Genomic DNA, 27,811 nt, shown 5'->3' on the forward strand with positions numbered 1-27,811 from the left:
CAGAGCACTTAATCTATTCAAAGCATGAAAGAATACTACCACTGGCCCTGCCCTAGAAGAGAGAGCATATCAGCAAAACAAAATGTGTACAAATAAAGGATAGATGTTTTACTATAATACCTAAGACTACTGTCCCTTTTTGTTTTTAATTACTGATTTAAGTACATAAGATACCTCTCTATAGCAAGGTTAATACTTTAGAAAATGTAAAATAAAAGTAACAGTTTTTATTCAGAGTTTTTAGGAAACTTTGTTACTATGAAGTTGTTTTAACTGTGACAGATCATAAGGAACCATGCCTCTAATTCTTTGTATGAGGATGTCATATAGAAGTTGAGGAGCCAAGAGCTTTGAGAAGCCCTCTATGGCTTTCACCTTTGCCGCCTTAGTTTCTAGTCATCATGTAGAGAGTCAGTTCACACTTTTCTGATAGAGAGGCTAGGTAGAAAAAGAGGTCCCATGGAGAAGAACTGGGGTTAATCCCAGCCTAGAGTCAGCAGCATGTCAATTGAGACACGTAAATAAGACTACCTTACATCACCCAGCCAGCCACCAGCTGAGAGTAGACTCATGATTAAGCCCAGCTGATACCATGTGAAAGCAAGACAAATTGTGCTGAGCCCTAACCACTAAAAAATGTATACCACTAAAAGTCGTCAAGTGGTTTACCAAGGAATAGTAGATAATTCAAACAAAACCAGAATTCACAACTAGGTAATGGGAGTTAATGAAAGTAGAAATTAAAAGTAACTCATATTGGAATTTTTATATTCACCAAAATAACAAATATAACTATACAATCTAGTTTATAAATATGATCCTTGACTGCAGTAAGTTCTGTATCAATACTCTTCTCCCATAAAGGTAATAGAGGAGCCTCTCCATCCTTCTTCATGTTCTACTTCCCATACTGGGCTTTATTCATCAAGGGTACAAGAGCTGGGATAATTTTATATATATTTTACAGAGAACGACACTGAAAAACAAGATGAACAATCTCCACGAGGCTTCCCTGGTGGCTCAGTCAAGAATCTGCCTACAATGCAGGAGACTCGGTTCAATCCCTGGATCGGAAAGACCCCTGGAGAAGGGAATGGCAATCCATTCCAGTATTCTTGCCTGGAGAGTCTCATGGACAGAGGAGCCTGGTCGGCTACAGTTCATGGGGTCGCAAAGAGCTGGACACAACTGAGAGAATAACACACTCACAAACAACAGCTACAATCGTGGAGAGAACAGAAGAGTAAAAACTAAAGTATACATGTATAGGTATAAAAACATGAATGTATGTAAGACAAAACAGAATAATACACCACTTTGGTCCTATGTAATACACCAAGAAATATATGCTGAGATTGTAAATGTTCACTGGGAGAGATTGTGAGTAGATTACATCTACAATATAGGCCTGTGAAATATGAATCAATGCAGTGTAATGACTTTCACACTAAAGAGATAGGCTGGTTTTAACAGAACAGGAAAAAAAATTCAGGAAAATATTCAGTTACATCTAAATACTTAGCATATGAAAAAGATGGGATTCCAAATCAGCAGGAAAGACTGAAATTATTTAATAATACTAGAAAAAGTGGTTAATAATGTAGTAAAAATGTCTTATACAAAAAAAAGATAAAATCTAAACAGATTATTTTATAGTTAAAAATTAAAATAATCTAAGAGGCTGAAGAAAATGTTTTTTAAAATTTGAAATTTAAAGGAGGAAAGACTTAAGCATAAAACAAAGTAAAAATCAGAAACAGAAAAGGTAGTTTTAGCTATTCAAATTCAAATACTTGTGCATCAATTTAAAAATCATTAAAAAGCTAAAAACAAACTGAGAAGTAAGTTAACATGTTCTGTATTTTAGTGTTTAAAATGTTGATAAATCAGTAAGAAAAAATAAACATGCTATGAAACAACACAAAGGACAATTCACAAAAGAAACAATGAGCCACAAAACAAAAAATGTGCAACCAAGGACTGAAGAACTAATGGCAATACTATTCTATTACCTAAATTTTTTTAACACCAAAACTGTTGGATTTTTATTTTTAATTTTAAGACCCAATGTTGCCCAAGTTACAGTGAAATGAGCACTAGCATACAATGCTAAAGAGAATGTAAACATGCAATGGACCATTTTAAACATAAGAGTTAGAAACTGTAGATATAGTATCTGACTAGTAATTTCATCTCTAACAAGTGAAGGTTCAAATATAGTTTATTATGCTACTATTTGCAATGAGAAAAAAAACTGTAGATAATCTAAATGTTCAACAACACAGGTGTGGTTGAAAAAATTATTATACAACCATGTAATGGTCATTTTAAAAGTATGTTCTAAAGGAATAAAGATCTGGTAAAATGGTTAATATGAGTTTCACTCTAAAATTTTATGCAAAGAGTCAAGCTTCAGAAAGAAAAACAAAGCTGAAGATGTCACAGTTTCTGATTTCAAACTATACTACAAACTGTTGGTAATCAAAACAGTACGGTACTAGCACAGAAACAGACACTGAGATCAGCAGAATGGAACAGAATCCAGAAATAAACCCATATTTATAGGGTCAATTGGGCTTCCCTGGTGGCTCAGACAGTAAAGAAACTGCCTACAATGCAGGAGACCTGGGTTCAATCTCTGGCTCAGGAAGATCTCCTGGAGGAGGAAATGGCAACCAACTCCAGTATTTGTGCCTGGAAAACTCCATGGACAGACTAGCCTGGTGGGATCCCATGGAATCCATGGGATTGCAAAGAGTCAGAACACGACTGAGCAACTAATACTATAAGGTCAATTAATCTACAACAAAGGAGGCAAGAAGAATCAAAAGGGAAAAGATATTCTCTACAATCAATAATGTTGTGAAAACCGGACAGCCACATGCAAAAGAATCAGACTACTTTCTCACACTGTATACAAAAATAAACTCAAAGTGACTTAAATAGAAGACCCGAAACCATACAACTAAAAGAAAACATGGACAGTATGCCTTTTGACATTGATTTTAACAGACTCTTTCTAGATATGTCTTCTCAGGTAAGAGAAACAAAGGCAAATATAAATAAATGTGTCTACATCAAACTGAAAATGAAAAGCTTTTGCACAGTGAAGGAAATGAAACAGCCATATTTGGAAACAATACATCTGATAAGGAGTTAATATCCAAAATATGCAAAGAACTCATACAACTCAATATGCAAAAAAACAAATTAAAAAATGAGCAGAGTACATGAATAGACATTTTTCCAAAGAAGACATTCAGATGGCCAATAGACATATGAAAAGAGTCTCAACATTATTAATAATCAGGGAAATGCAAATCAAAACCACAATGATATACTACCTCACACCTGTCAGAATGGCTATCATCAAAAAGACAACAAATAACAAGTACTGGAAAGGATGCAGAAAAAAGAACATTTGTGAACTGTTGGTGGGATTGCAAATTAGCTCAGCCACTATGGAAAACAATATGAAGATTCCTCAAAAAATTAAAAATAGAACTGCCTTATTATCCAGCAGTTTCACTTCTGGGTATTCACCCAAAGAAAACAAAAACACTAATTTGAAACAACATACACACAACGTTCACTGAAGCATTATTTGCAATAGCCAAGATATAGAAGTAACCCAATTGGCCATCAATAGATTAAGTGCATAAAGATGCTGTGTGTGCCTGTGTAACATTACTCAACAATTAAAAAAAAAAAAAAAACTTTCTATTTTACATGAATGGACTTAGATGGTATTATGTTAAGTTGAATGGACTTAGATGGTATTATGTTAAGTTAAATAAGTCAGAGAGAGAAAGACAAACACCACCATATGACCTTACTCTTATGTGGAATCTAAAAAACAGAACAAACCAAAATGGAAACAGATTCAGATGCAGAGTAGGGTGGGAGTGAAAACTTTCAGTTATAAAATAAGTAAACAAAGGGAGGTAGGTATAAGATACACCATAAGGAACATGGTCAATAATATTGTCAAGAACACTGGACAGATGGCTACTGGACTTACGGTGATCATTTCATAATATATGTAAGTATCAAATCACTACATAGTACACCCAAAACTAATATAATACTGCATATCAACTATATTACTTCCATAAAAAATAAGTTTAATAAGTGAATAAAAATTTTATGCAAAGAGAGAACAACAACCAGAAGGGAATAAACACTATTTTTATGTAAAACTATAGGTCAGGACAACTGGTGTCACTCCCAAATACATCAGTGTGTATAATTAACAATAAAAATAATCAGAATTGTAGCAACTTATAATATACATATGTATATAAAATCTCATTTCATCCTTAAAGCAGCCCTGTGATGATCTACTTTTATAGATCAGAAAGGAATGGCTTAAACAAGTACAAAATAGATTCTTATCTATACCTCCCAAGAAACTTAGCTGAAACAAAAACTCTTTTTAATTTAAAGAAAAAAATAAATAAGGTACCCATGACAAACTATAAAAAGAAAATTTGAAAGAGTAGGGGAAAGAAGAAAGATTTAAAGGAAAGGAGAGAAAATGATTCCATCTTAAAAGTATCTTTAGCTGCAGAATGAACTACTTTCCCTGTAGAAGGTAGGGACAATACAGGAGTTTTTAACCTAAATTTAGAGCATGATGAACAACTAAGAGACATTTCCAGTATTCAAACCGGAATGGTTAAAGAAATCATTAAAGCAAAAGTAAAGTACAAGACAGTAGAGGTAATACTTGAAATAAGCTCCTGTCTTCCAACACAGAGGAATTAGATATCTCAGAGTCTGAGGAATACATATGTTATCACAGAAACACTGGTAGAAAGAAATGTTTGGGGTTAGTCAGAAAGTGAATTCTAAAAGGAATGCAACATGGTGCTTGAGGTTATTTCCCCAGAAAAGTTCTAAATTAACAAAGATGTGCTCATATGTGGGAAAGATTTCATTATCACTAAGTGTGAAGAAGAGTTCATCAGGAAGCCTAATATTAGAAATTAAATTTCTACTACGGAAAAGAGGATCTATGTTCAGTAACTCCCAAGGCTTTAAATGGTGATTTAAAATCACATCAATTTTTTCCAATGTTAACAATTAAAAATCAATCAAAAACCAGTGAAAACAACAAACCAAACAGCAACCCAAACTGGGGGAATGATGAGTGAGTGAGTGAGTGAAGTCGCTCAGTAGTGTCCGACTCTTTGCGACCCCATAGACTATAGCCTACCAGGCTCCTCCATCCATGGGATTTTCCAGGCAAGAGTACTGGAGTGGGTTGCCATTTCCTTCTCCAGGGGGAATGGCAGAAGCAGATAATACATTAAACAAAAACTAGCAAGCAAGCAGTGAAACAGAAGACTCTAGAAATAGAGCAGAAGTTGCCCTGAACTGAACTATAGAATTCAGCTATTAATAATCCTACTTCCAATTAGCTAAAATTCTGAAAAATATCACAAAAACTCCCAAATCTGCAGAGAAACAACCTTTTCTTTTGCTTTTCCTGACTATTTAATTTGTTCTTTCTTTACCTGAAGAGTAGTGCAGGCTTTAGAGCAGAAACAGGAAACGCTAGGGGAAGGGAGAGTACTGACTGTTTGGAAGTAGACAATCTAGGCTAGGAATGAATTATATAAAATCAGAGGGTATTCTTAAGTCTGTGAACTATCCCCACACAGTTAAGAGATTAAAATCTAGCACAAGATATTTAATCAAGAATTAGAAGAGAGCTGAGCCTGGGTTCTACCAAAAACTGCATACTGTCCCAGTTGAGTTTGTACACTGCACCCTTGACAGTTCCTCTGGAATCAGAAAGAGACACTTAGTCCTCAAACCCTAGTCTCAAAAATGTTGAGAAGAGATTCACGAAATGGTCTTAACTAAAGAGGAGCAAATACCCAGAAAGAGCCTCAAAAACATGAGCAAGAAAGGAAAAAGTTGCAAGGCAAAGAAACTATAGCCGAAAAGGAAACAACATAAAGAGCATAACATGCAAAAGAGAACCAGAACTCTCAACCTACAAATAAATATAACTCAGCATAGAGGTGTTTCTCAAATTGTTCCATGCTAAGTAAAACTTCATTCTAATGTATGTTCAAACAAAGCACAAAATGAGATGATAAAACAAAATGGTTTAAAAAAAACTAAGGGATTGTAGGACCAAAGTAATTTTAAAACTAAAACAGAATTAGTAACTAAAATAGAATCAACAAGGGGAAAAGCATACATTCTTGAGAATAAAAATATTGCTCTAAAAAGGGCATGAAAAAAATCATAGTAATGCAAATGAAAAATCAGCAGATATTAAAGTGTTCAGAGGGAATTCTCTGGCGGTCCAATGGTTAGGACCGGGTGATTTCACTGCTGTGGCTTCAATCTCTGGTCAGGGAACTAAGATCACACAAGCCACGCAGCAAAGTCAAAAAAAAAAAAAAAAGGGGGGGTGAGGGTGGGGGGGCGGTTCAGAGAGGAACATTTAACAGTTACATACAACAATAATCAAACGTTAAGTATAACTTGTGTCCCTACAGTAGAGAATCCAATGAATGGAGAACAGAAAATGTATTCAAACATAAGAGCCTACAAAATAAAAGGGGGGAGGGGGGTGCGTTCTGAAAAATTCAGTTATAGAATGTTCAACAGCAAGACTTACTGTAGTTAAACTTAGCAGACTGCACGGGTGTCAGTGGGGTAGGACTGTCCCTGGTCCTCCCCACAGCAATAGTCTAGGTCCACTGCCTGAATTCTTAAAGGAAAGAAAGTGTCACCCAATATATATACAGCCAAGATTCGATTCAAAAATTAGGACAAGAAGAAAACACTTTCCATTATGAACAAAGTCAGAGAATACAGGTCTGAAGAACGTATTCTTGAAAAAAAGTTACTGAATACTAAAGCTCTGCCAATTTGAGATGATATAAAGAACTCAATGGAGAAGCTGTGGTGAAAGGTAGTGACCATCTAACAAATTTAAATTGAACACAGAACAAATCCCTAAAACAACTGTGAGGATTGTTTATAGAAGAGAATGTCTCAGACATGAAAAACACAACATAAATATCTTTAAAAACAAACTGGATGGAAGGAAATGAGAAGAGCACAGGGATACTGTTCGCCTTTCATAGCAGGAGCTCAATATAGACTGTGAAGCACATAGTTAAAATAATTTGCCACCAAATAGTAATTGCACATAAAATCCTTCCTTGTAGACAAAGCCTGGTTTTCTTTGGCTAATCACTCTCTCACATCCTCATATTTTCAAGCCCAGAGGTGAACATGGAATATCTAAGTCAATTTAGATAAATCTACCTCCTGAGCCACAGACCGCTTTAGGTCTGGGATAGATTTAGGTCAGGATAATAAAACAGAAGAGGAAATTTTCTGTGAGATGGCTGGGAATGTTCTATTTGAAAGGTACTCCCTTGCTGTCTTCAGATACTCAAGTGGTAGGACATGACCCCTGGAACAGCTGCAGTGACCTGCCAACCATGCCTAGAGAAACCAAGAGAACCACAAGAAAGACAATAATGCTCTACCGCCATTGAATTGACCATTGCTAAGTTAACCAATCTCAGAATAGCCTCTGAGCATCTTATGCAAAACAATAATTCTCCATTGCTTTAGCAATATTCTGTTATAGTTAAAAGCATCTGAACTAGAAGGATGATCTTACTTTTCAGTGATTTTTTGTGTGCTTTATCTCCACAATTAAAGGTAGAAGTTTAAGGAAATAATATCTGTTGGGATAAGGAAATTTTATATGAAGTTCAATTTATCTATTTGCTTCACTTTCTTTTATAGAGCCAAGTAAATCTAAGTTTAACATTTGTTAAAAAACCAACAGTATTGCACCATTTTAGTATTTTTGATTGTTCTAACCATCCTTTCAAAATCTATTATCTACCTATTTATAAAAATCTGGAATGCTTACTTAGTAGTAATGATAGCTATTTCTGGATGGTGAATTCTGGAGTATTTTTTTTTTTAATTAATTTGCATTTTTAAAAATGCTTTCCCTTGTTTTATTTTTTTTTAAATAATTACATATCCCTGGTGGCTCAGGTGGTAAAATCGTCTGCTTGCAGTGCTGGAGACCCGGGTTCAATCCCTGGGTCAAGAAGATCCCCCTGGAGAAGAAAATGGCAACCCACTCCAGTACTCTTGCATGGAAAATTCCATGGGTCAAAGAACCTCATAGGCTACGTCCATGGGGTCGCAGAGTCGGACACGACTGAGCGACTTTGCTAACAAAAAGAATGGGCTAAAATGAAGTAGAGACAGCTAGCTATTCACCAAGCCCGTTTCTTTCCCTTATTCAGAGTATAACTAGACATTTCCCAGTTTCCTCTGCAGTCCGATGTGGCATTTAACTGGGTTCAGGTCAATTATAATCTGAATGAAAAATGACGTGTGCTGCCTCTGGGCCTGCTCTTTAATAGCCTTGAGTATTGAGTGTCCATGCCCCTTCCTCTTCCAGGGATTAATACAAGGGAACACAGCAGACACAGAACCAACACTGAAAAGAAGGCCGAGAAGCAAAAATGGAAGGAACCAAAAGTCCTAACTCATGGCTTGTAAGAAAGCTGTTAATTAAGAACATCTGTTTTGGATGTCCTTGTGAATGAAAAATTAACAATGTATTAATTCTCATAATCTGAGGAGTGTCTTATGTTAGAAGACAATTCTTACATAAGTCTCTGCTCTTTCTTTATGTCTTGCAAATAAATAAGGCAATGACTTGCCCATCATCTAAACTATCTTTTCAAGGTTGTTTGTATAATGAGCAGACTTAAAAGACAGAATGTATACCTTAGGAACAAAGGGCAGCCACATTTACTATTACAAAATATTCAGGGGCCCAAAGCTTAGGGTTCTACTGCAACAGAATGCATGAGCAGCTGTCATCTGGCCCTCTGTGCTCTGCCCTATGGAAACTGGGTCTTGGGGGAATTGTGCAAAAATACGGATACTCTGGTTACTTCTACTGCTTTAAGTAATAAACTATACTTTATCTCTAATCCAAAATTCTCTTGTCTTCTAACTGGTTACCTTATAAGTAGGGTATACCTTATAAGACCCCTTTTACAGTTCTTGACCGTCTGGTGATAGGAATATAATGCTGTTAAGAGACATGGCTTTCTGGAAAAGGAAGGATAAGGGCTTCAAGGGCCAACTAATGGGATATGAGGGAAGCCTGTGGGAATGACTAACAAACACACTGAGCAAACTGTATGGTCAATAAAGCAGTACACGGTTCTTCATTTTATTGTCTGATAATGAGGAAGAACTTAGGAGGTGGCTGCTAAAACCTCCTCCAGGCTAAAGGAGATTATTATATAGCATAGGGAATACAGCCAATATTTTATAATAGCTATATAGACTTTAAAAACTATAAACCACTACATTGTACACCTGCAACATATATAAGACTGTACATCAACTATACTTCAATTTTAAAACAAACAAACAAAAACCCTGCAGGTAGGAGATTTTCTCGCCAATCTGGCGGTTGGCTTCAGTTTCACCCTACCATAATAATAACTAATTTCAATTCTGAGTCACCCTCAGTGGACAGAAGGTTCCAACCCTTTCAGATAACAGTTACAGAACTACTTATCTACACTGAGCATGAAAGGAAGGAAACTGGCAAACAATCACTATGGGCAGAAACAAGGTGAATCACAGGAATCCTGGTTCCCTCAGAAAATGCAGGTGGAGGGGTCTGTATGTTAAGGAACAATGGACAGTTGGACTGTCTCACAGCTCAATACCTCCTGCAATCTATACTGCCAACTTTGAATTTATTTAGATGAGAACAGAAGACTTCAGTGCTGTTTTTGTTTTTTTTTTTTTGCAATGGATCCTGGTTGCTATAAGGCATCTTTGGTCCTTCCTCTCACTGAAATTTCCCAGAGACAGACCAACACTTTGTGTGAAATAAGGAAGCTAACACTGTCTCTCTTTAGTGCCCCACAATCCCAAGGGTAGTGCCCCACCCCTTTTTGAAAAGCAGCTATGAGCCTGCCCATGGACTCTTTTCAAAAGGAAACCCATAGAACAACGTAGCTCTTGAGCCTATGATGTCTATTAGTAAGTCAGACTAAACCATGTGGCAAGGGCCCAGAAATTCCTCACTTGTCAAATGGAAATGGTATATTCAAGAACACAACTGGCCTGGCCCCAAGCAGCATCTCAGCTTCATATTAAAAAGTGGCAGCTACCTTCGTTCTTGTTACCTGATGCAAAACTACTTGTTTAATGGGGATCTCAATACTTTACGGCCACCTGAAGCGAAGAGCTAACTCACTGGAAAAGACCCTGATGCCGGGAAAGATTGAGGGCAGGAGGAGAAGGCGGTGATAGAGAGTGAGATGGTTGGATGGCGTCACCGACTCAATGGACACAAATTTGAGCAAACTCTGCAAGACACTGAACGACAGAGAAGCCTGGAGTGCTGCAGTTCATGGGGCTTAGTTCACTGACTGGTTGAAATAAACTAAAACCAAATGATGTGCAATGGGTTGCAGCAGCTATTCAATCTCAGTACCTGCTAAACTGATCCAAAACTATATGTCATCCACTGCACTAGGAGGCAGAATTCAGACATTCTCACAGCACCAGACAATATTTCTGTGGAAGGTGAAATAATGGTGTCAAAACATGTTTAAACCCTAATCTTCAGATTCTGTTAAGTATGTTACCTTAAAAGACAAAAGGCACTTCACAAATACAAGTATTTTTACTTATTCTGGATTATCCCGTAGGCCAACTGTAATCACAGGAATCCTTAAAAGTGAAAGGAGTCAGAGGAAGAGAATCAATGGAAGATTTGACTATGGCAGACTGATCCGAGTTGCAACATTGCTGGCTTTCAAGAGAAGTGGATCATGAGGCAAGGAAACTGCGCATACTCTGGAGACTAAAAAAGTTAAGGAAACAAACTATGTAAACACATGAAGGAACTGAATAAGAACTGATTTAATGCTCACTTTAACTTCTTTCTGCCTGATTATCAAGTATATCCATTTTCAACATTTATTACTAATCCTTTTCTTCTTCCAGGGATAAAAGTCCTTACCATCTCTTCTCAATGCCTCATCAGAGATTATCCCTTCTCATGACCTCAGCAAAGCCCTCTTACTTCATTAACATCCTGTGCTCCAGTTTCATTTTCCTCTTTGCCTATAAACGTACGTGTGCCTACTATATTATAGTCAATGCAACTAAAACTATAATTCCTCCCAGATCAGTTCTTAATTATTCAAAAGTTGTCAATAATACTACCTTTATTTCACTACCCTCATACTTAAACCTGTGGGTTTGTTTAAAAAGCATTTCACATGGTTTCACTGTGTTCAAGAAACCATAGTAGGTCGTGTTGGAAAATACTAAAGTACAAAACATAAGGATCAGTTCTGAAACACAACATAGAGAATTCTCTGGCAGTACAGTGGTTAGGACTCCACGCTTCCACTGATAGGGGTACAAGTTCCATTCTTGGTACGGAAATTAGATCCCAAATGCCATGCAGCATGGCCAAAACACACACGCACACACACCCAAAAAAACACAAAAATCCAACAAAAACCAAAACACAATTTGGCCTGTAAGTGAGACATATACTAATGACAACCAGCAGTTAAAAAAAAAAATGAAATGAAAAAAGTAAGAAAATCACATAAAAAATATCCACAGCAAGAGATACAGTGTGAGTCACACAAGACAAAGTCCAGCTTCACTAGAAAGCCAGAACTGAGTGTTGGATCTGAATTAAGATGAAGTAAGAAAAGAGGAAACTGAAGATCATTTGAAAAAAGAACAATTGACAAAAGAACACATTAAAATGTTTTAAAAAAGAAAAAACAAAGTTTATTTGGAGGGAATGGGTAAAATATGACTCAAACAATTTTTCCCTTTTGTCACATCTAATGTGTTAATATCTCAGTCCAGTCCAAGCAAAGCCTCATCACCTCTTTCTGGTGACTCTTTTCTACTATCAAATCAATCTTCTCATTTTAAAATATTAATTATAATGTACAATTAAAATATTAATAATTTCACTTATTTGACTCAAATAGCCTAACCCATCTTAAAACTCCAAATTCATATTTCTGCCTTTAAAATGTTTATCATTCCACCATACCCAAAGCGACTAAAATCAGTATTATCAGTTTCTCCTTTTTATAATGTTTACTTATTATAATTAATAATTACAATGCTTGCTCTTCCCTCAAGACCCTACCTGTACTTATGGTAGCACGCCCCTAATCAAGACTGCCTATAACCATCCATCACCTCCAATAGACCTTTCCCCTTGCCCTATTACTACCAATCAGATCCCAGGCCTTATAGATCTTATTGCTTCAATACCTTGACTATCATTTCCCATATCCTTCCATTCATACAGCTATTAAATTCAGTTTAGACTTCATTACTAAACATGAACAACAAGGCTCTCTTTATTTTCTAGAGCCATGTTGCCCAATATGGTACCTACTTGCCACATGTGGCTATTTCACTTAATTAACAGTGGTCTAGTCTAGAACTTCATACTAAATCAAAAAAATGTATATTTTAATATATTCTTCTCAGTTTTCCTCTAATGTAACTATGAGACAATAATTGGTACACAGTTTACTTAACAATAATCAGCCCCAAGAAGATAATCAAAAGAGGAAAACACCAAATAACTTATTACAATGAAGGAATAAAACTACTACTGAGAAAAGCAAAAAAAAAAAAAAAAGGGTTGTTAAGGATGTGGAGAAACTGGAACTCTGGTTGGTAGAAATGTGAAATGTGAGCTGCTGTGGTAGTATTGTAGTTCCTCAAAAAGTTAAACTCATTAAAAAATAAAATTTTAAAAAGTAATTAGAAAAAAAAATCAAACTCAGAATCAAGATGTGATCCAGCAAATCCACTTCTGGGTATATACTCAAAAGAACTGAAAGCAGGGTCTTGAAGAGATATTGTATACCCACCCATGTTCACAGCAGCATTATTCATTCACAACAGCTAGAACGTGGAAGCAAACAAGACTCTATCAACAGATAAACGAATAAGCAGAATGTGGCATATACATACAACTGAATATTCCACTTATTCGAGGAATCAAGAGTAGTCAAATTCCTAAAAACACACAGCAGAACAGAGGCTGCCAGGGGCTTGGAGGGGACTGGGGACAGGGGGAGTACTGCTTACTGGTTACATATTTTCAGTTATACAAGGTGAAAAGAGTTCCACAGATGTATATGGTGGTGATGGTCTCCAACAATATAAATGTATTTAATGACACTGAACTGCACATTTAAAAATGGTTAAGATAGTAAGTTTCATGTTATGTATATTGTACCATTTAAAAACTTAGGGGTGATAACTGGTACAGAGAGAGAACTCTAGGGCCCCGTCACTACACTATCATAGATCATAGCATATCCCAAGAATTCAAACAAGCTCACATAGAGAAGTATATTAGCTGGAGAGCAGCCCCAAATTGTTTATATTAATTCATTCTGTAGATACACCACTTACTTTTTCTTTATCCATTCCCCTACTTAATTGAAATGCTACAACTAAGACTGAGATTGTCTTCTCAGCTTAAAAATAGGCTACAGCAGAAACTAAACAGAATCACTTGCTTTTAAAAGACAATTATTATGATTACTATGTCACAAAGGATTCAGTAAAACAGTAAAGTATTGTAAAAGTACTTTGTACTACTTCTGTACTATTTCAGGTTAAACTAACATTAATCAGTGATGAAACTACCTCAAACAATTAGGTAGTTGATACAAGATTAACATATAAAAGTCAACAGTCTTGGTACTTCACTGGTGGTCCAGTGGTTAAGAATCCGATTTATAATGCAAAGTACATGGATTCAGGGAACTAAGATCCCACCTGCTCCAGTGTGTCCCATTTACTGAAGCCTGCAGTTTCTGGAGCCTATGCACTGAGTCTGAAGGCCACAATCAAAGATCCCACATAACTTTGCTAAGATCTGAAGAAGCCAAATACATAGATAAATATTTTTTTAAGTCAATAGAATTTATAAATAGACAATAAAAGAAGATATAATAAATATAGAAAACCCCTTTTAAAACAACAAGAAAGAAATTAGCATAGTGAGAAAAAGAAGATAGTGGCCAACAGACTAGTTGTTCTGAAACTCCATACAAAAAGACTGTTTAGAAAAACTAAAAATCAAAAAACCAATGGAATACCATTTTACAATAAAATCAAATGCCAAAGTACTTCCATGAACCCCAAAATACAAACAGGGTGGAACAAAAAACTACAACATCTGCACAGTAACAGCATTTGTGAGGGGAGAAGGAAGCCACAAGACAACTGCAAAATCATCAATGGTACTCACTGCAAAGCATCAAGGGCTGATTTGAGGATGGCAGCTGAAACAAGAAAGGGTTTTGTAATGGACAAATAATAGATAAATGCAAGCAGCTCCCTCTAGGAAAGACTGAAGTGATGTCTCAAGTTAACCTTTCAGGCAGGGGTGCATTCTCAGGCAGAGACTTACTCCAGAGAGACATGGTTTCTAAACACCATCCCCACTGAAAGAATATGATAGAATGACGGCAAAAAAAAAAAAAAAGAAGTTATGATGCACTGTGAGTACACCATTTAGGTGGTATTTCTCACAAAAGAGCTGGACACGACTTAGCGACTAAACAACATAAATTTAATCAAAGGGAAATTAAAAAGACAAATCCCAGTTGAGGAACATGCTGAAAAAGAACTAGTAAGGAATCTTCAAAAATATGAATGCTGTGAAAGGTAGAAAAGCCTGAAGGTTATGTTAAAGAAAACTAAAGAGACATTTAATACTTGATTGAACCTTGGATTAATTTCTTCTAAATCAGCTATAAAGAACATTACTGGGACAACAGTATATTGGATATAAATAATATAAAGTAGATGCTTCATGAACATTTACTAATTTAAACACTAATGTCCCTTTTCTTCTTCTACAGAAAAGGAAATTAAACTACATAGTGTAACATAGGAAATAAATATATTAACAAATAGATTTACTATTAAGGGGAAAAACTTGTTATAATCATCGTAATACTATGATTTTAGAGAGTTGGAATATAACTCTAAACACCTAAACGAATTTAAGTCTTTACATGTAATCTCAGCCTTACAAAAATTGTAACTCTATTTCATATAAAGAAATCAACCTTCAGCCAATTTAATTAGACATAAAATTCCATTCTGTGGGCCTGGCATTTAGTTGATACAAGCAAGATAATGTTTACACTGAATAGCTGAATTCAAGCAAAATTTCAAAAGGACTATTTACATCTACTTATAACTTTATCTATCCACTTTTAACAAATAATCTTTCCCTTCTAAGTTACAAGCTCTTTATAAATCTCTTTCCCCCTCCCGCCAAAACACTAATCTAAGAAAGAACCTCCTGGAACAAGGTAAAGGTCTCATGAGAGATTCTTTGTATTAGGATTCTATTAAGAACACGTGAGAACTTTACCATTTGTACTAAGATCAAAAATAAATTCAATTTGTAATACACCTGATTTATCTTTTAAAGAAATCTGATTATTAAACCTCCAAGTAAAAGGCAGAAAGACCTAGGTGGGGAAAAAAAAAAAGATTCCATAGACTGTGGAATCAGGCATGCCTGGTCTTAAATGCTGGCTCCATCATTTATTAATCGGTATCTTGTTTTCTTCAATTTAAGTCTGAATTGGGCAATAAGGAGCTCATATGATCTGAGCCACAGTCAGCTCCTGGTCTTGTTTTTGCTGACTGCATAGAGCTTCTCCATCTTTGGCTGCAAAGAATATAATCAATCGGATTTCCGCACTGACTTTCTGGTGATGCCCACGTGCAGAGTCTTTTCTGTTGTTGGAGGAGGGTGTTTGCTATGACCAGTGTGTTCTCTTGGCAAAACTCTGCTAGCCTTTGCCCTGCTTCATTCTGTACTCCAAGGCCAAATTTGCCTGTTACTCCAGGTAACTCTCTTGCCTTCCTACTTTTGCATTCCAGTCCCCTATAAAGAAAAGGACATCTTTTTTGGGTGTTAGTTCTAGAAGGTCTTGTAGGTCTTCACAGAACCGTCCAACTTCAGTTTCTTCAGCATTACTGGTCGTGGTATAGACTTGGATTACTGTGATATCAAATGGTTTGCCTTGGAAACAAACAGATATAATTCTGTCGTTTTTGAGATTGTACCCAAGAACTGCATTTAGGACTCTTATTGACTATGAGGGGTACTCCATTTGTTCTTAGGGATTCTTGCCCACAGTAGTAGATATAATGGTCATCTGAGTTAAATTTGCCCATTCCAGTCCACTTTAGTTCACTGATTCCTAAAATGTCAATGTTCACTCTTACTATCTCCTATTTGACCACTTCCAATTTGCCTTGATTCACAGACCTAACATTCCAGGCTTATGCAATATTGCTCTTTACAGCATTAGACTTTACTTCCATCACCAGTCACATCCACAACTGGGTATTGTTTCTGCTTTGGCTCCATCTCTTCATTCTTTCTGGAGTTATTTCTCCACTGATCTCCAGTAGCATATTGGGCACCTACCAACCTGGGGAGTTCCTCTTTCAGTGTCCTCTATCTTTTCGCCTTTTCATACTTTCACAGGGTTCTCAAGGCAAGAATACTGACATGGTTTGCCATTCCCTTCTTCAGTGGACCACATTTTCTCAGAACTCTCCACCAGGAACATTTCATTTCATGCAAAGATTGGAACATTTCATGCAAAGATGGGCACAACAAAGGACACAAATGGTATGGACCTAACAGAAGATATTAAAAAGAGGTGGCAAGAATACACAGAAGAACTACACAAAAAAGATCTTCATGACTCAGATAACCGTGATGGTATGATCACTCACCTAGAGCCAGACATCCTGGAATGTCAAGTCAAGTGGGCCTTAGGGAAGTATCACTACAAAAAAAGTTAGCAGAGGTGATGGAATTCCAGTTGAGCTATTTCAAATCCTAAAAGATGATACTGTGAAAGTGCTGCACTCAATATACCAGCAAATTTGGAAAACTCAGCAGTGGCCACAGGACTGGAAAAGGTCAGTTTTCATTCCTATCCCAAAGAAAGGCAACACCAAAAAATATTCAAACTACTGTACAATTACACTCATCTCACATGCTAGCAAAGTATGCTCAAAATTCTCCAAGCCAGGCTTCAACAGAACGTGAACCGTGAACTTCCAGGTGTTCAAGTTGGATTTAGAAAAGGCAGAGGAACCAGAGATCAAATTGCCAACATCTGCTGGATCTTCAAAAAAGCAAGAGACTTCCAGAAAAACATCTACTTCTGCTTTATTGACTATGTCAAAGCCACTGACTGTGAATCACAACAAACTGTGGAAAATTCTTCAAGAGATGGGAATACCAGACCACCTGACCTGCCTCCTGAGAAATCTGTATGCAGGTCAAGAAGCAACAGTTAGAACTGGACATGGAACAACAGACTGGTTCCAAATTGGAAGAGGAGTACATCAAGGCTATATATTTTCACCCTGCTTATTTAACTTACATGCAGAGTACATCATGAGAAATGCCAGGTTGGATGGAGCACAAGCTGGAATCAAGACTGCCGGGAGAAAATATCAATAACCTCAGACACACAAATGACATCACCCTTATGGCAGAAAGCGAAGAACTAAGAAGTTCTTGAAAGTTCGTGAAAGTGAAAGAAGAGAGTGAAAAAGTTGACTTAAAGCTTAATATTCAGAAAACTAAGTTCATGACATCTGGTCCCATCACTTCATGGCAAATAGATGGGAAACAATGGAAAGAGTGACAGACTTTATTTTCTTGGGCTTCAAAAGCACTATAGATGGTGACTGTAGCCATGAAATTAAAAGACGGTTGGTCCTTGGAAGAAAAGTTATGACCAACCTAAATAGCATATTAAAAAGCAGAAATATTACTTTGCCAACAAAGGTTCATATAGTCAAAGCTATGATTTTTCCAGTAGTCATGTATGGATGTTTAAGAGTTGGACCATAAAGAAGGTTTGCCTGGAAGAATTGATGCTTTTGAACTGTGGTGTTGGAGAAGACTCCAAGAGTCCCATGAACTGCAAGGAGATCCAGCCAGTCTATCCTAAAGGAAAACAGTCTTGAATATTCATTGGAAGGACTGATCCTGAAGCTGAAACTCCAATACTTTGGCCACCTGATGCAAAGAACTGACTCACTGGAAAAGACCTTGATGCTGGGAAAGATTAAAAGCGGGAGAAGGGGACAACAGAGGATGGGATGGTTGGATGGCATCACCAACTCAATGGACATGAGTTTCAGTAAGCTCCAGAAGTTGGTGTGGACAGGGAAGCCTGGCATGCTGCAGTCCATGGAGTCGGAAAGAGTCAGACATGACTGAGTGACTGAAGTGACTGATCTCTTGTTTTTGTCTGCCCATTATTTTGTTCCTTAGGTAACTCTTGCCACCTCCTTGTAACTTTGTGAAGACTTTCAGCCACAGTATTGCATCACCCCTGACTAAAACACTGGGCATGTTAAACGGTAAGGCCAGTCCTAAGTAGACAAGCCTCGGGGTCTCTAAACATTCTCAGTTCCAATGGCTTTCACTTAGATTCTCCTTTAGTATGCTATAATCATATTTTGTACCTAAAAAATTGAAGAGTCTCAATGTACTTACAAGCTAACAGTGAGCCCACCAGTTTCATGGGTGCTAGAAGAAAACGTAAAGACTTGTGGGCTGGACACAAGGAGCTTTATTACTCATAGCAACAGCAGTAGCCATAGTGTCAGCATTTGCACTGTTCCTGCCCAATTCTGACAGGATGATCTGAAGGGGGGCCAGGTGACACTTGTACACACAATGGTTTACATTTCAGGAGAGGAACTTTGGGTTTAGGGAACCCAATGCCTGCCAAATACCCCAGAAAGAGATATATCTCTGTTATCTCTCAAGAAGACACACAAATCTGCCTTGCTCTGGATGGTGCTGCCATTTTCCTAGACTATTTATTATATAAAAATTCTGAAAAGATCTGTACAAATGTCAGAGACCCGTAGAGAGCTGTCTCCCAACAACTGATGTCGTAAAAGACCAACAAAATATTAACCATTATGCTCTACTCTAATTCACTATGCTCTGGTCACAATCATGCAGTTGACTCACTCTCTCACTTGGTCTTGGGACCTCATTGAGTTCTTTCAGACTCTTGCTCCTACAAAACTCTTCCTACACTTCCTTCCTACAAAACTCTATGCCTTAATCCCCTAGTTTTGCTTTAAACATTTTTGAAAACAACTTGTTTCCTTATCCCAATACCCAATCCGCCTAGCCATATCTGCCCTAGGATTCTGCCCCCAACTACCTTCTCTGCTCCATTATCCAGGTGACCAAGTTGTAAGCAGACAGGGTAGAGCATCCCAGAGAAAGAACCAGGAATGGCTTTGTTGACATAAGAGATGCCATTTCTGGCCCAAGCCATTTAATGATGGCTGCAATGCTTGCCCTTAAACAGGTCTCCATAATTAATGATCTTAAGGGAAGTGAGGGAACAAAGGAAATGCAGTCAAGAAACTGAGTAGTTCAGTGATAAAACAGTCCTAGTTCCTCCTAAAGAGGTTACATAACAATCTGATACCTGTCTTCAAAAGAGTCCTGCAGGAACAAAGGACCCCTCCCGCGATAGAGCACAGAATAATGACATGGACCCTCCTGAGTTCAATCAACTGAAACTTGAAGTCTTGACAACCTTTGCCCCAAATCTATGTTGAATTCTCCTCTGCTCAAGCTCCTTCATGAATATGCACGTACCCTTGGCTTAAAACTTACCAAATTTTGCTATTTGAAGAGATAACACTTTAGGAGAGATCACCAGTGTTCTTCTTACTTGCTGGAAATAATAAATAATTCCTTGCCCAATGGCTGGCTTGATTGTGTCTTTTGGCTCAACACCCACCAAAAGACTAACGCTATTTTTGGGTAACAACGTTACTCACAGTACACGCCACCACTTCTTTTGTTCCACGCCTCCCACCTCCCATCAGTACTCTTCTTTTTGCATTACCATGTCTTAATCTTATGTATTCCTACAGTTATTACCCTGCTTCTCTCCTCCTCTTAAACTCCTTAAAAAGAGCTGTATCTATACTTCTTCATAACTACTTTATTCATCTACCAAATTCACTTAGCTTCACCTCTCCATCATTACATGAAACTCCTTCTCCTCAACAACTTCTTTAGCATTAATCCAAAGTACATACAGTCATCCCTCAACATCCACAAGGGGTTGGTTCGAGAACTCCCTGACAATACTAAGGTTCATGGATGCTCTGCTGCTGCTGCTAAGTTGCTTCAATCATGTCCGACTCTGTGCAACCCCATAGACGGCAGCCCACCAGGCTCCCCTGTCCCTAGGATTCTCCAGGCAAGAACACTAGAGTGCGTTGCCATTTCCTTCTCCAATGCATGAAAGTGAAAAGTGAAAGTGAAGTCGCTCAATCATGTCCGACTCTTAGCGACCCCATGGACTACAGCCTACCAGGCTCCTTAGTCCATGGGATTCTCCAGGCAAGAGTACTGGAGTGGGGTGCCATTGCCTTCTCCAATGGATGCTCTCAGTTCAGTTCAGTTTAGTCGTTCAGTCGTGTCCGACTCCTTGCAACCCCATGAATCACAGCACGCCAGGCCTCCCTGTCCATCACCAACGATTTCACCCAGACTCACGTCCATCGAGTCAGTGATGCCATCCAGCCATCTCATCCTCTGTCGTCCCCTTCTCCTCCTGCCCCCAATCCCTCCCAGCATCAGAGTCTTTTCCAATGAGTCAACTCTTCGCATGAGGTGGCCAAAGTACTGGAGTTTCAGCTTTAGCATCAGTCCTTCCAAAGAAATCCCAGGGCTGATCTCCTTCAGAATGGACTGGTTGGATCTCCTTGCAGTCCAAGGGACTCTCAAGAGTCTTCTCCAACACCACAGTTCAAAAGCATCAATTCTTCGGCACTCAGCCTTCTTCACAGTCCAACTCTCACATCCATACATGACCACTGGAAAAACCATAGCCTTGACTAGACGGACCTTTATTGGCAAAGTAATGTCTCTGCTTTTGAATATGCTATCTAGGTTGGTCATAACTCTCCTTCCAAGGAGGAAGCATCTTTTAATTTCATGGCTGCAGTCACCATCTGCAGTGATTTTGGAGCCCAAAAAAATAAAGTCTGACACTGTTTCCCCATCTATTTCCCATGAAGTGATGGGGCCTTATGCCACGATCTTCGTTTTCTGAATGTTGAGTCCTTCATAAAAAATGGCATAGTATCCACATTTAACCTACACATCCTCCGGTGTATTTTAAACCATCTCCTGTTTATTTATAAAACCTATTAAAATGTAAATGCTATATAAATAGTTGCCTGAGCCCAGCAAATTCAAGTTTTTCCTCTTGGAACCTTCTGCAATTTTTTCCACAGTTGGTTGCATCCACAGATATATATAACCCAATGGGTAAAAAACAGGCATTCAACTAGGGGGATGGAAAGCTATGCACGCCCACACCATGTGACATCTGAGGCCAGGTCACAAAAAATACTGTAGTTTCCATCATGCTCTCCCTTATTCTGGGAAAAGTTAGCTCATCTGATGAAAAGCTAGGTGCCATATTATCAGCACACTCAAACAGTCCTACAGAGAGGTTCATGCAGCAAGAAACTGGGATTCTTGCTCAGCCAGCATCAACTTACTGGCCATGTTAATAAGCCCTCTTGGAAGCATATCTATCAGCCTTAGTCAAGCCTTCAAATGACCGTATTCCTGCCAACATCTTGACTACAATCTGATGAAACCCTGAGCAAGGAATATCTATCAAACTCATTTCTAACTCAAAGAAAACTACAAGATAATAAATATTATAATTTTAAGTCACTGAATTTTGGGGTAATTTGTTATGCTGCAACTGGTAACTGATACACATTTTTGTTACATGCACAGGATGCTACCATAACAACAACAACAACAAAACTAAAAATGTAGGAGTTTCGAGGAATCGGTGGGCAAGAACTGGAAAGACTTTCAGGAAATGATGAGTGAAAGCCTAATGAGCATGGAAGAGACTATTCTGTCTTTCAGGGGGCTGCTGCTGCTGCTAAGTCGCTTCAGTCGTGTCCAACTCTGTGCGACCCCATAGACGGCAGCCCACCAGGCTCCCCCGTCCCTGGGATTCTCCAGGCAAGAACACTGGAGTGGGTTGCCATTTCCTTCTCCAATGCATGAAGGTGAAAAGAGAAAGTGAAGTCGCTCAGTTGTGTCCGACTCTTAGCGACCCCATGGACTGCAGCCTACCAGGCTCCTCAGCCCATGGGATTTTCCAGGCAAGAGTACTGGAGTGGGGTGCCATTGCTGCTAAGGAGAGATAAAGGAGAAAAAACATTAATATAACTGAAAAGTAGAGGAAAGGGGGTTCTAGTTATATAGTAACAAAGTTTAGCAACATTGGTGCCCTTGGTAACATAAAAAAGAGAAAATGTACTTAATGTATGATTTATGTAAGGAGATTTTTCTAGGTAATATGTTAAAAGTGTAGTCTTTTTACTACTTATAGTAAAAAGCAGTATAGAGAAAAACTAAATTGCGAAGACCACTGACGAAAAGGAATCAATACTTTCTGGTTTTAAAAATGTCAGTCTTTCCAAATAGCAATCAATACTTAAGTAAGGACTAGCTCCCAAACAAACATAAAATCTAGGCTACTTCAGAAAATACCTGTATGAGAGCAAAGCCAACGGTGTGGCTGTAAAATCCATTGTCGAGATATGGGTGAACCTGAAACGTCAGGTGTTAGGATCATAAAAGACAAAGAAAGAATGAGGAAATACTAGAACAACTGAATGCAATGTGTGATCCAATCCTGGACTGGATTCTGAACCTGAAAACAAACTTCCCTCCTTTAGCATGGAGGACATCCAACCAGGATCTGAAGATCCAATAGTTCTGCGATAATGTTAATTTCCTGACTTTGTACTGCAATCATGTAGGAAATTTCTCTTTTTATTAAAACTATACACTAAAGTACTTGGGCTAACAGCATTATATTCATAATTTACTGTCTATTAAGTTCAGGGGAAAAAAGACTACACACACAAAGTGAGAGAGAAAGAAAAGGCAGGGGAAGAGAAGGGAGGACGAGAAAAGGCTAACGGGATGAAACGTTAACATCTTGAGAGTCTGAGCGAATGGCATAGAGAACTAATGTGTAGTATTTTTGCAACTCTTCTCAAAATTCTTAAGCTACTATAAAATTAAACATTTTGGGGGAAAAATATGTTAATCCTTCTGACTGGCTGCCCAATACAGCAAGATAAAACTAGAGTTACTTATAAAACTCCTCATTGAATGGCCCCTTCTTAAATTAGTCACATCTCCTGTCACTCTTCAGCTCCACCACACACACTCCAAATATTCCAAATTACTGTTCCTGAAAAGCCCTGGCCTCTTTTAACTCTCTGTACATGTAGAAGCTTAAAGCTTTAATGTAAGTGGGACACAGAAGTAACCCAGTACTCTTCAAAGAGACGAAAAATCCTAAACAAACGGGAAGTCCAATCAGTTCCCTGAGGCTCACAAAACGCCGACCAAAAAGCCCATCTCCCCCAACCTCCCATGACACCCTAACAGTACTTATTCTAAGAGTAACTCGTTTATTTGTTGCCAGTTATTAATAACAGAATGGAACCAAGGGCAAGTAAGAGGGTGGAATACAGGGCAGGAGATAAATCCCTCTGAGTAAGGGACAGTTGGATTTCTGTCATACCTAGTTGGAACTGAGTATATTTCCGTAAGATACACTACCACGAATGGTAATATGGATGTAAAGTATACCGTAAGCCTAGTTCTATACTAGGAGAAGGCAATGGCAACCCACTCCAGTACTCTTGCCTGGAAAATCCCATGGACAGAGGAGCCTGGTAGGCTTCAGTCCATGGGGTCGCGAAGAGTCAGACATGACTGAGAGACTTCACTTTTACTTTTCACTTGAAAGTGAAGGAGAAGTGCACTGGAGAAGGAAATGGTAACCCACTTCAGTGTTCTTGCCTGGAGAATCCCAGGGACGGCAAAGTCTGATGGGCTGCCATCTATGGGGTCACAAAGAGTCGGACATGACTTAAGTGACTTAGCAGTAACAGTTCTATACTACTAATACATTATAAAATTAGCATTAATGAGTGGGAGGAGGATAAAGTAAGGATCAAATGAACTGGTACAGATTATCTCAATGCAATAAATAACCACTGATTTCAAATGGATGACCTCCAACTTAGTCTTCAGAAAAAAAAAAAAAAATCCTTTCTGAAGCTGGGAGCCTCACAATACAACCACGTGTCTCCAAATCTGATACATCTTTTCATTTCCTAACTCTCATCCACACCTGACTCTTCAGCAGTGCTTCTATAAACACAAAAATGCTAGGAGTAAAAAAAATTCTACTTTATAGTGAACAATAACTAATATTAATGGAAAGATAGTCTTCATAAACAATAATTCATTATCCAAATTGTTTTATGATTGAATTAAGCCTCTTCTATACTAAACATAGCTTTTAATTCATTTCAAACACCTATTTTCAAACTATATATGCTGATTTTTAAATTTTTATAGAAACTGTTCCTTATTCAAAGTTGAATTTCACCAGTAACTTCTCCTTTTTCCTTGCTGGCATTTCACAGTTAATAACCAGTAGTAATACACCTTGGTCCACACAGAAATTCTCTGAAAAGCAAAGGCTTAAGTATTTTTTGAATTTTCTTACAATTATATATAAAAAGTTAGCATACATTGATTTCATTTTAAAATAAGTGAGTTGGATAACACAATATTTAGTATTACTCTATCAACACAAATATAACAATAAATATGTGCAAGAATGAACGCTGATAAAAGAATTCACAGGGAATATGATTCTAACATATCATATGAACAAGATCACCAAAATTCTGTTCATAACATACCATATTTTTTGGTATTAAAATCTAAATAGATGATAAGTCCTATCTGTGAAAACATTTTATAACATGATATGTATATTTCCAAGACAACTCTACTAGATGTTAAAATCTTAAAAGAGGTAAGGAGGGATAAAGAGAAAGATAGCCTATAACATCTGATTTCTACAGCTATTAATATATTATCACTTAACATCAAGATACAATAATAAAAAAGTTGCTTCTCAAATATTCCCAAGGCAAGAAAACAAGTTTAACAATAATATTCTCAGTCTTTACAGATTATCAGGAAATCTCAAATTATTAGAAAATAAAAAGTACAAGTCAATTTTAAGTCTGACAACAAAATCAAATTGTACTAAATTCATATGTCCTAAAAGTAAACTTCAAATAGTATTTACGTACTAATGAAAATAACAACTGCTAGAATGCTAAACAAGTTTGATTAAATGTTGTTTTTTAATCTACTATCCAACAATTGCAAAAACTCTTAACATGAAAAGTTTAATTCATTCCTACAGACAAGATTAATAAATGTAGTCATCCATACTATATTGATGAAACACTGTAGTATATTTAATAACTATGCTCCATGAATAACATGACAGGGCATATATCAAGATAAATGTGGTCATACAGCAAATACTTCTTTAAAGAAGGTAATGCTCATGAAATGGCAGACCATAAGACCATCATTAGTATGACCTCCCTCTTCACAATTTATAAAACCCCTATCTAAGACTTCCTCATTCATGATTTAAAAGCTTAAAATTTCATGATGCTTGTGACAAAACCTGCTAATTAAACTAAATCTGCCATTTTTCCATCAGCAATGCAGATAATAATAGACAATAAAATCAAACCCTACTGTCACTATCACAAAACTACCTCGTTAAAAAACTCAAAATGAATGTGTACTTGCTACCTGAGATCTACCAAAAATATATAAACCTAACAAATGTTCTGAAGGAGAATATGAGGTTATAATTATTATTCACTAATAACTGGAAAATTAAATTCAAAACAAAAAGAAATTAAGCTTTCAAAATATTTACCTTCAAAAAAGAAACAAATTCTAACCAAATTCAGATTTGTTTTTAATAACATTAGCATTTTAATTGCACTCCCAATCCTAAGTATTTACAAACATAAGATTGTTAAGTGATTTAGTTTTTAGCACAATCTGCAGAAATATGTTCCCAACTAGTTTACATCAACTGTTTAAGAGTAATACTCTTTTCTAGTTGAAGAATTTCTTCACTTCGTTGAAAACGATTCACAGTTGTATCCTTTTCCTATGTGGGCAATATGTCCTAAGAATGATTCTCTAGTACTTATCATTAGTTTATTAAAAAATTACTCATATCCTTTACAGTAAATAAAAATGTAAGCAGAAAACAGGTAAGTCAGAAGACGACTGATTAGTATTAGGCAAGCTTTTAGTCTTTTAAATAAATGACAAAATATTATCAAATAAATGGTATGATATTTGATGATTAAAAAAATAATAAACCATTAGCACCACAGGGCAGTGGGGTGGGGGGGAGGACAGTTAAGAATATATAGAACTTCAAAACCTTTCTATATTACAAGGGAAAAGGCTGATGAGATTCTTTCTCACATGTGAAATGAGTTAATAATATCTAGCAATAAACCATTATTGCTAAAGTTAATCAAAGATTTCAATAGATAACCAGAGTAACACATGCAAGAAATTACTCTTATGCCTTCAATCAAGTTTTTAATATTTCAAATTTTCAGTTGAAATAGGCATGACCATATTCACAAGTATGGCATACTATTCTAAATCTACTTTTTGACTTAATATACAGTCAAAAATTTTCAGTACTTCAATGTTTTCATTCAGCTACCAAGAACTTAATTTTATCTAAAAAAGAAAAAAAATCTATTAAGTAGATGTGCTACATATTTAGCAACAACAAATCCACTTACTTTTTTCTCTTTCTCATGATGTTTATCCTGAGAGTGAGAGGAAGAATCACTTAAACTTTGATCATATGACCTATTAGATCCCCGTTTGCTCTTTTTCTAAAAGAGAAAATATATATACATATAAGTATATGTATATAAAGTTTTAAATCTTTTTTGTTAGGTTAAAACCAATTCAAGTGTGAAATATTTTAAAATGTCTACCGAAAGAAAAAAAAAGGCTATTTCAAACTACATAATCCAATTCAACACAATCCATATATTATCTATTTCATTATAAAGGAAAATATAACCCTTAACCTAACATTAATGCCATATTTTTGTACATTTATTAAAATGTGTGAAAACAGACAATATTTTCAAATAAGCAGTGGTTATTTGTCATTTTATTACAAAACCACCTCATTACAGAGATCAACTATAGTTTTCAATGTCTGCTTTAAAATATAAAAGATATTTCAACAAAAAATAGAAAATATCATACTGAAGAAGGATGCCAAAACCAGAAGAAAAGAAAAATTTTTAAGAGTTACTTTATGCCAGTAGGAAAAGTAAGAAGCTTTTTAATCTCACACTTTCAGTATTAAGGCATACTATTTTCTAAAAATTTGTCTCTGTAGTTCATATAGAGAAAAAAAGGAAATGTCAGCATTAGACTCATGTATTTTTCAAAGCAATACTAAAAGTAACACACATTTCTGTTTAAAAGACTTACACAGATTCATAATAAAGTATGACAGTGAGAGTTATTTCAGGTGTTAAAACTTGGTGGTACCATAACTAATTAAGCTAGATAAAAACGACTATAAAAGACGATCAAATTCCTTGCAAACATAGAGCTCATACAATCTTATTAAATTATTAAACAGACTTTTCCCCA

The 27,811-nt window shown here is 36.8% G+C and overlaps 1 protein-coding gene across 48 annotated transcripts in view; it reads right to left on the reverse strand.

Annotated features, from left to right (window-relative positions):
- MLLT10 (MLLT10 histone lysine methyltransferase DOT1L cofactor) overlaps nt 1-27,811 on the reverse strand; it is a 208,072-nt gene that overhangs the window by 90,713 nt on the left and 89,548 nt on the right. For all 48 annotated transcript variants that reach the window (XR_015139735.1, XR_015139737.1, XR_015139742.1 and 45 more), the window contains one exon: nt 26,935-27,030. Coding sequence is in view for 27 of the 48 variants with exons in the window: in XM_086334527.1 (XP_086190653.1) it covers nt 26,935-27,030 (96 nt within the window). In the remaining 21 variants the exon portion in view is untranslated. The remainder of the gene's footprint in view (nt 1-26,934; nt 27,031-27,811) is intronic.

Source organism: Bos grunniens, chromosome 13 (genome assembly GCF_055505025.1).
Source record: "Bos grunniens cultivar Pamir isolate PY7600 chromosome 13, Bosgru_T2T1.0, whole genome shotgun sequence".
NCBI classification, from domain to species: Eukaryota; Metazoa; Chordata; class Mammalia; order Artiodactyla; family Bovidae; genus Bos; species Bos grunniens.